The 10,409-nt window shown below is 48.9% G+C and overlaps 1 protein-coding gene across 1 annotated transcript in view; it reads right to left on the bottom strand.

Moving 5' to 3' along the window:
- Positions 1–9,442, bottom strand: part of LOC138370731 (uncharacterized) — a 24,757-nt gene extending 15,315 nt beyond the window's left edge. The window contains exons 1-2 of the mRNA XM_069335330.1: positions 8,953–9,442; positions 8,729–8,848 (exon numbers count right to left, since the gene is read on the bottom strand). Of these exons, the coding sequence (XP_069191431.1) occupies positions 8,729–8,848; positions 8,953–9,442 (610 nt within the window). The remainder of the gene's footprint in view (positions 1–8,728; positions 8,849–8,952) is intronic.
- Between the last annotated feature and the right edge of the window lie 967 nt (positions 9,443–10,409).

Genomic DNA, 10,409 nt, shown 5'->3' with positions numbered 1-10,409 from the left:
ATTGATGTGCTGTCATAACTTCTTCTCACTCGGTTGGTGTTGTCTAAAGCGCGAACATGGCCGGATATAACGCTTGGCCTCCAGGTGCCATTAGAACATTATACCGCTGCTGTTAGTGAAGCCTTTCCTAAAGTATTTTCCCCTCGATTGGTAGAATCAACAATTGCAAGCAGACAAACGGTGGATGTATTACCTGTGAATTCTGGGGTCAATAATAAGTTTACAGACACCTATCTGGAATTCATCATCAAGGGAGTGAATGGCCAACTGGTGGATTTATCATCTATAGCTTTGGAGTTGTCTATTGATCTAACCGAAGAAGATGGAATAACGCCTTTAGGAGACGCTAAAAACGTTTCGTTGGTGAATGGATTATCGCAAACTCTATTCAAATCCGCTATTGTGTATTTAAACGAAACAGTAGTTGAAACCAGCTCATTATTCTCATTCTGGTCATACGTAAAGTTATTATCTACGATTTTTGGGTGTAAGGCTAACCGCTATGATAAACTGTCACAGTTTTTTAACCGCGTCGATCCTGGTAAAATTGAAGCTGGTTATTTCACTAATGCCTCGGCTGATGAGAAGCAACGGATGACTGATATGAAAACGAGTGGCGTGAATACTTGTTTTAAACTAATGCTGGATGTTACATCAGTTAGTGAATACGTTTTGGATAATGTGGACATCAGGGTGCGGCTCGAACTTCAACCTGATAAATGGCTTATACTCAGCGATAATGAACACGCTAATTTTAAATACAATATCAAGTCTACACGTCTATGGGTGGATCGGGTATTGCCGTACCCTGAAGGATTAGTAGCTGTTAATAAAGCCATGGTGCAGAACAACTCTCCTGTTATGTATACTTTTAATAAAACTTTATACAAAACGTATATATTGGGCACAGGTCAGCGCTCGATAACAATGGACCAGCCTTGGGGGACTGTTATACCAGAACATTTATATATTGATCATCCTTGATATGGAGTCTGTGTCTGGTGCATATAATCGCAACCCACTTTATTTGGAAAACTGCGTGCTTAGTAAAGTATTAATATCGCAGAATAGCACTAATATTGTCAATATTGGGTGCGACTTCCCTCACAACTGCGCCAAGTTGTATTACACTGCATTACAAGCCTTAGGCTTCGATAAGGACAATATATTATCTTATGACACATATGTGAATGGTGGAACCATCTTCTTCTTCTTGAGAATAAGGTGCAGTTTGCATGAAGGGGAACCCTCCCGATGGACTGCACCAGAACAGATGTAAGGAGACGCGTTGATGGTAAGGAGGAGAAGAAAGTCAAAAGCGGTAGATGTGATGGCTGCCGTAGAGAGAGGAGTGGCGACGAAAACAGAGGCGAACGTCAGAGGGGAGACTCCCCGCACAGGGGGGGCGGGGCGTCATGGTCACGGTGGCAGCTGATCCAGGCACGGCGGAGCGGTTGTGCGCAAGACGGGGAACTAATACTTCTCCGGAAACTTACGGAACGGAAAGCGCAAGCGGTACGCTTCCCAAACCACCCACAGGTCGGCGGGCAGCCAGCCATCAGGCAGTAGCTTCGGCTGAGACATCCTATCCGGCACCCTATAAACAAACTCCTTCTTTGACGACACCCAGATAGTGGACGAGCACCACGGGATCGGAAGCACCTGGGCATCCCGATAAGGGCCCAACTCCGGACCCTCACAGGGCACGACCCCAGCAGACGGGACTAGGCAACCCCCAGACCGGGGCAAGGAAGGAGGGGAAACTGCAGGCGCGGCAGCGGCCCCACCACAAGGCACAGGAGCCGAGGCCCCCTGGCGCACATCTTCCGCAACTTCACGACGAGGTCCCGACCATCAGGGACAACCCCCCACTGTGGGGACCCAACAGCAGGAGACGCAGGAGGGGGGGCACAGGTAGCAACGTCGGAGCCCTCACAGCACCATCATCCTCGGCGGGGGACGCCAGCTGAGCACCATACTCCCCCACCTCCTCCCAAGGCACACCACGAAGGGGGGAGACACTCCGAGCCCGCCGCGAACGCTTCGAGACAGGCCGCACCACACCACACCCAGCAGGCCCCGCCGCAGGCACAGCCTCCACCGTCACATCCACACAGGCCACACCCGCACCGTCCGAAGAGTCCACAGAGGCCACATCACCCACACTGTCTACATCATCCACGGAAACACCTCAAAACACCGACGTGCACGCTTCTGCAAAGGAATGGGAAGAGCAGAACTACAGGAGGCAACACACTCAGGCACGGCAGGCACCTCACCACGCCGAAGCACCCCCTCCAAAACGGCAGAACCCGCGTCCCCGGGAGCCGGTATCACTTCCACAGGGGGGGCGGCACATGAACCTCCACCGGGACACCTTTCACTACACACAGCTCAGGCGACAGCCCGACACCCTCACACACCGGCGGAACAACCCCAGGGGCCACAGCTGTCACTAGACGTGTCGCACAGGCCGTAGAGCTCTCCTCAACAGGCGGAGCAGCAGACAGGCAGTCAGGCGCCTCAGGCACAGCACCCACACCGCCCGAACGCAACAGGGGCGGAAAATCCTCCGCACGAAGAACATGCACACGACCAGTCGCTCCCACGTCGCACGCAGCAGCCAGATGACCCTCGTGACCACACCGATAACAGGTGCGCGGTTGACCCCGGTACTGGCAGCAGAGCGTGTATCCCAACACGGACATCGACGATGGCACACTACCCTTCAGCGACATTGTCAGGGTGCGGGAGCCGTCAAGCATACCAACACAGTGCCCGGCAACGACCTTGTTCCAACGAACACTTAACACTGTCCCAAACCGTTCGAAACAGGTTAAAAAGTCGTCCTGAAATTCGAAGGGGGCACCATGCACCGTCACAGACGTCAAGGTGACACTAAGATTCACGACCTTAACGGAGCCAGCAGCATCAGGGAGAGGGTAAACACGCCCCTCAAACCGCTCGAGAAACGCCTGAAAGGCAGCCTGGAGGCGGAACTTGACGACAGCACGGTGGCCCTGAAGCAGCTGGATGCCCACCAGGTCAGACAGCTGCACATGCAGCACGTCCACTAGGGCGACACCAACCAAGGGATGGTCCACCGGCACCGTAAACGCCAGACCAGCTGACAGCGTCCTCTTCAATGGAGGGCGAAACGTCCCCATGGCTAAGCAAACGTCACCCCGTCAGTGGCAAACCACCACCAGCAGGGCAAACAAGCGATCACCCAATGTAAACACTAGCCAGTGCGGAGAGACCTCAGGAACGTCCGACCCGGCCGGCGGTCACCACGCAACCGGTGGAACCATACTGGCCTTTAATTTACAACCTGAGGATATAGATGACACTATCCCGATTGAAAAAAGTGGTAATCTGCGGATACCTTTGGAATTTAAACGCGGTGTGGCTAGAAATAAAGTCATTCTAGTTTACGGGTCTACAACAGGTGTGATCAGCATTAACGCAGATCGTCGCGTTATTTGCGATACGCGAGGATAAAATACTAATATGAATTGTTTGGAAATAAATGAGGCTATCAGAAGTAATTTAGGTGATAAGGTAGACTATATAGGATGCTTCCTAGCTGATGACGTAAGGAAAATACTGACAAAAATACATAAAAAAAGACCTGTGGTGTTCATAATCAACACTCTGGAGTCTGGTTCTTATAATAAAATGGGGCATTGGATAACATTCTATGTAAAGAAGGATGAAGGTAGAATCGAGATAGTTATACTAGACAGCTATGCCAATCCTGTAATAGGATCTTATTCAAGATATTTCGAAGAGTTTATGTCCTACTTCCAAGACTATACCGTATATATTATGAAGAAAAGGATTCAATCCTTGAATAGTTACTTCTGTGGGAATTACGCCGTTTATTTTGCCTATCATTTTTCCAGGCTAGGCTTAGAGGCCGCCCTGCTTCACTTTGATGAAGCATTTAAATATGGTCAATTTCGCAAGAATGATGAAAAAGTGTTGAAATTCAATTATGCTCAGATGAAAATGCCTGTGTAAGCAAACGTTCTGCTTAAACGGTACTGATGCTGAGTGTGAAACGTTGTGTGCCGAAGTTGGCTAGGATGATCGTGCGGTGAGTAATACTTTATGTAGGATTTAATGATGAACATAATAATGTCTGTATTTATGTTTACAACATTGACAACAAAAAAACTTATAACCTTTCCCCTTTCTACAGATTGACTGGTTGCCTAGCGTGCCTGGAAGGTTCGTTGGAGTGGATGAATGACTCCCAATCTGTCTGTCTACTACCTAAACCCTTTCTACAGATTGGCTGGTTGACTAGCGTGGTGGGAAGGTTCGATGGACTGAATGAAAGCCTTTCCCCATTGGTCTGCAAGCTAAACCACCAAGAAGAAGTCTTATTATTATTATTATTATTATTATTATTATTATTATTATTATTATCGTTGTAAATCACTTAAGTGTTTAATAAAAGAAATAAATTTATATATTATGTGTTTACTTTTTCCCTCGTTTATTGCTCTTAAAAAAATGCTATTTGGGCAAAGAATGATGATGCTGTTGCCATGTTGGTCACGTTACAATATAGCTTACACATATTAACAGAAATAATACTAAAGGTTTTGCACAGAACAATGGTTGATGGTATGGGGAGAGGAGGGGATGAGGGGTGGGAGTGATTGATGGTTGACAGGTGAGGCCCTGCTGGTGAGGGCCCCTGCTGGCGAGGGTATGAACCTCGCTCCTCCTTAATGAATCGCAGTGGAGGGAGAGCCATGCTGGGGTCAACATCTCCAGAATACTCTGAAGACATCGAAAAACCATTAAAGCAAATGGACCACATCCGCAATAGGGTGGTCTCTCATACCCCCCTCAACACTTACGGCTTCCTGTAGGGGGAAGCTAATGGACGTCAATGTTATCCACTCAGGTATGGGGGCTCTCCTCTCCCTACACAACATAACCTACATACTCCTCCTCTTCCTCCCTACATGACTGCATACCAACCACTTAGCTTCCAGCCCCTACCCAACATGACACTCTCAAGCCATGCCTGGCCGGACGCCATGCGTCATAACATCCGGGGAAACCTTTCAGATGATGTACACATGCCCACATACTTATCCTCCCCTCTTACCTATATGACCCACAACATCCCTTACATTTTACCCCTGTGACCCAAAACGTCCCCCTGGATGCAACCCGTCCCATTCTACGGACTCCAACACCACTTTTGACTATGACCGAGTTCAATCCCTGAGGTTCTCCTCAGGTTTGGGACGGTCGTAGTCACACTTTACACTACTTGTGTGTACTCGCCTATTTGTACTCACCTATTTGTGCTTGCGGGGGTTGAGCTTTGGCTGTTTCGTCCCGCCTCTCAACAGTCAATCAACTGGTGTACAGATTCCTGAGCCGACTGGGCTCTATCATATCTACATTTAAAACTGTGCATGGAGTCAGCCTCCACCACATCACTGCCTAATGCATTCCATCCGTTAACTACTCTGACACTGAAAAAGTTCCTGTGTGTGTGTGTGTGTGTGTGTGTTAACCTTGTTGTGCAGGGGTTGAGCTCTGCTCTTTCGGTCCCCCTCTTAACTGTCAATCAATCAACTGTTACTAACTAATTTTTTTCACACACCCACACCCAGGAAGCAGCCCGTAGCAGCTGTCTAACTCCCAGGTACCTATTTACTGCTAGGTAACAGGGGCATGAAGTTGAAGGAAACTCTGCCCATTTGTTTTCCGCCGGCTCCCGGGATCGAACCCTGGTCCCTTGCTCCACGAGTCTAGTGCGCTGTCCACTCAGCCAGCGAGCTCCCTTGTGTGTGTGTGTGTGTGTATGTGTATGTGTGTGTGTGTATGTGTGTGTGTGTGTATGTGTGTGTGTGTGTGTGTGTGTGTGTGTGTGTGTGTGTGTGTGTGTGTGTGTGTGTGTGTGTGTGTGTGTGTGTGTGTGTGTGTGTGAAAAAATAGTAACAGTTGAGAGGCGGGCCGAAAGAGCAGAGCTCGACCCCCGCAAACACAACTAGGTTAATACAGCTAGTAATAATACTGGTAAGTGTACAAGAATATGGGGGAAGAAGAGTCGGTGGTCGCGGAGGCTGCGGCTGGACATCTGACCCACCTCATAACCCTGAGGGATATGGACAAAATTAATTCCTACTTCGATGTTGTCAATGGGCTGTGATGTATCACCAGGGGGAACTCCCGGCCACAGATGGAACTGTTTCTCGTCCACATTCTTACTCTCTCTTTCTTTATCTCATTACACTTCTCTCCTACAGGGGTTGGCTGGATGAAAATTAAAAGTTGTTGTAGGGCATTGAAAATATATTATCCTGATACATATGAAAGGTGCTGCAACTGGGCCAAGTTTCAGCATCGCAGCCTAAATAGAGAGGGAGAAAAAAAATAAAAACGTTTTTTTAGACAATTTTTCAACAATGTTCAAATCATTTCACAGCCCACAATTGTGAACCGAAATCAGTTCTATGACACTTAGCCATGACCTTACTATATAATAAAGATTTGTCTGATAGATTTTTATCCCAGATGTATTTAGTGCAATAATACAGATTTTGTAAATTTCCCAAAAATCCTATGCAACAATATGATATTTATAAATATTTATAAAATCAATAAATCTACGTCTAATCTAAAAGAAAAGCCACCACAATGTTTTAGAGGCATAAACTCTACATATAATGTGCAAGTTTCATGTAAATTGAATAATAAATAAAGTCTGTAAAATCAGATAAAATTGTAAAATATTTACCTGCATAAACGGAGGTCAAAGTTCAGCCACCTTTAGCTGAGGTTGATGTTGACCAATATCATTCAAAATTTGCACCCTTGTAGATAGGCATGGGTTCAGTAAGGTGTGCAAGGTCCATGCAGATCGCCTGATAAATAAAATAAAAAAAAATAAAATAAAAATAAAAATAAAAAACAAAAAAATGATATATTTGCCACCAGTTTTATATGTACAAATATTTATGAAGTAATATCACAGTATAACACTAAAACATACTAACCTAATATAATTGGTCAGAAATATGGGTCCTCAAGGTGGCACTGGAGTGGCACTAGTAGGCACCTGCGCCATAGCTGGGGTCAGCTCCCTCAGGGGCCTTTCTTGGTTTGGTTGCGTGTCTCGCTGGTCTCTGCATATCCTTGTCCTTTTTGTTCAAGTACCAGTCCAGTTAGATTTGGAGTAGCAGGTGCAAGACCTGGAGTAGAAGGTGGAAAATATGCGGTGGCAGAGGGTGGGATTGTGGGGGGGGGGGGCAGCGGGCTGCAACACTTGCGGCTGAGTGGCCGCCTCGATCTTCACTCGTCAAAGTGCGTAATCTACGGATTCTGGCCAGCTCGCACCTTCTACGGGCAGCTAGCATGCTTTCAGCTTTCATAGTTTTCCTCATCTTCGTTTTGTACGTCATTTTGCAGTAAAAAATAGCACAAATTGTGAGAGCGTGTCCACGATAGATCCACCAGCTGAGGGACACAAAGAGTGACTGTCTTAGCCAGCAAGCCCACCCCTCTCTCACATGAGACTGTTGCCAATGAGTGAGTTTATATTTGTTTTATGCATAACACGTTATTTTCCACGCTATTACGAAATATTAGACTTCTACAACGTAAGACACAATACCCCACGGCACACCCAGGCCGCGAGAACCGTATTCACGAAAGTTGCAGCGGAAAATTTGACTCTAATTACGTTATTCTTGAAGATAATATAAAACGGTTTGCGCCACAGTGTTGCCAGAACGTTGTAGTATTTTTCAGAATTTTTCATAAATTTTCGAAATTTTTCGGATTTGAGCATAGATGTCCCCTTTTTCTATTCCTTCTAATTGCGAGTTTATATAATAAATAAATGTATTTCGATTATATATTTGTGTATGTATGCTAAGAAATTAGTTTGCTTATGGTCTGGGAATTTTGTTTTTATTATTATATTTATATGCAAAGTATGCTAAGAAATACAATAAATGCAATAAAACAAGGTCATGAGAACAAAACATAACACCGGCCTGAAGGGCGCACAATAAATACAACACACAGCATAACAAACCATAGGTCCCATCCACACACCTATTTTGAGGTTATCTTGAGACGATTTCGGGGCTTTAGTGTCCCCGCGGCCCGGTCCTCGACCAGGCCTCCACCCCCAGGAAGCAGCCCGTGACAGCTAACTAACACCCAGGTACCTATTTTACTGCTAGGTAACAGGGGCATAGGGTGAAAGAAACTCTGCCCATTGTTTCTCGCTGGCGCCTGGGATCGAACCCAGGATCACAAGTCCCGCGTGCTGTCCGCTCGGCCGACCGGCTCCCCGACCTAACACACAGCAATCACACAGACTACTCAAAATGCTCATACTTATCAGGCCACTCCGCCACCGGGAATCGAACACAATACGCCTCCCAAAGCAACATGAGGTTACCCGGAACAGGTTTACTATGAACTGTACGAGGATCAGGCATCAATTCCGGCACACCCACAACAAAACACCGAGCCCACGGAATCCAGATAGAAGAAGGGCTCCATGGAACAGGATGCACGCGATCAACAATGTCAATCAGCAAGGGGTTCTTATCATCATACGCCACGCCGGAGGCCAAGACGAGAGGGAGGGGCTTCTTCCCATGGGCCGGGCAGCAGGCAGCCCACAGGGAACCTCCTCGGCTGTCTCACAGGGCCCCGCGTCAACCACCGGACGTTTCACCTGCAGGGACAATCCACGCCGGGCATCCCTTCTTCAGCACCAGCACGAAGCCTCGGCCTGCACCAGCACTCTCACAATCCACGTCTGTAGGAGCGCCCACCCCCCACTGCGGAGAACCTTCTGCAGAGGAAAGAACAGGTGGTTAATCATATGCACAAACATTGTCATCAGCAGGCACATGGACGTAGCAACAGCAACCACCATCGACGTAGAGCGCGAAGCACCCGGAACCACCACATCATCGCCCGAAGATCCACCGGTGTCAAAATCCTCCACATCAGCCCAAGCAGTAGAAGATCGCCGGGAACGCTTGGGCACCGGCCGCACATCCTCAGAGCTGGAGGCGGACGCAGAACCACAGGCTTCACAAGCTGGGCGAACCGATGCCCGTCGCAGAACGGCAGCGGCCTCAACCACAGGGGGAACCAGGCCGCACACATCAGGACGCTCCGCAGGCCCCTTCCCTCCCAGCACCCAGCACAGCCGGGACACCTGGCAAGGGCGCAGGGCCAGTCGCAGCAGCAGGAGACGAGGAAGATGAAGACGTCGACGACTCATAGAGACCATCCGGAAGACCCACGGGAGCAGCTGGGAGAGCAACATGAGCAGGAAGATCAGCCGACGGCACCGGAACACCCGGAGGAAGGGCCGCATCAACCGGAGGACCGCCGGGCGATGCAGGGGGAGCCGCAGCTGCCAACGGGACATCCACATCCTCGCCCACGGAATCCACCCCAACAGGGAGCGGTGGGAAATCCTCCTCCCGGAACAGGTTCACAGTAGTGACTGCAGCCCCAGAGCATCTGGCAACCTGATGCCCCAACAGGCCACACAGAAAGCAGGTACGGGGTTGCCGGGCATAGTATACCCGGACGTAGTATCCCAGAAGCCGGACTGAAGAAGGAATGTCAGACCTCAGGCGCATCCCAAGGGTACGAATGTTCGTACGCATACCCTTATACCTCCCCGAGGACAGCGTGTTCACTCGAACACTGACGACAGGGCCAAACCGCTGGAAGTAACGCCGGAGTAGGTTCTCGGGAAACTCCAAGGGCGCCTCAAGCACACTCATGTATGTCTGGGCACCACTACGGTCCGCAATGGTCACAGAGCCGGCACCATCTGGCAGCGACAAGGAACGCCCCTCGTAACGGCGGAGGAACTCACGGTACACCTCCTCCCCCCACTAACTTGACAATAACCCGGTGAACAGTTACCAGTTACTCCGTAGACTTTATCTACCGGGACACGGAACATGTCACACATGACAAGCTACAGGATAACCAACACGGCCTGTAAACTCCAGGCCTACGGAGTTCACTCTCTCAACAGGGAAAAGAAGGCCTCCCATCGCAAGCGTGCGACGTCAACACTTGCCAAGCAGCAACTGCAGGGTGAGTGGGGACGCTCACACCCCCACCCGCCCGGCGAACAACCACCAACTACCGGAGGGCTCAGACAACAGTTCTATACCCCATCGCAGCTAGGGCGCAACTCCCTGGTCTGGGAATTGCCACTAGCTGACGAGTCATAGGGCCATCTTGGATACCTGGTGTTACATACAGACGAATGTCTCTTACGTCTCCTACAGACATATGTCTCTTACATCTCCCATACGTCTCTTACTGACGTATGTCTCTTATGTCTTCTATGTCTGTTACAGACGTATGTCTCTTACGTC

The sequence above is a fragment of the Procambarus clarkii genome, chromosome 33, assembly GCF_040958095.1.
Source record: "Procambarus clarkii isolate CNS0578487 chromosome 33, FALCON_Pclarkii_2.0, whole genome shotgun sequence".
NCBI lineage: Eukaryota > Metazoa > Arthropoda > Malacostraca > Decapoda > Cambaridae > Procambarus > Procambarus clarkii.
The sequence above is the reverse complement of the archived record's forward strand: the minus strand, read 5'-3'. Positions and strand labels throughout refer to the sequence as shown.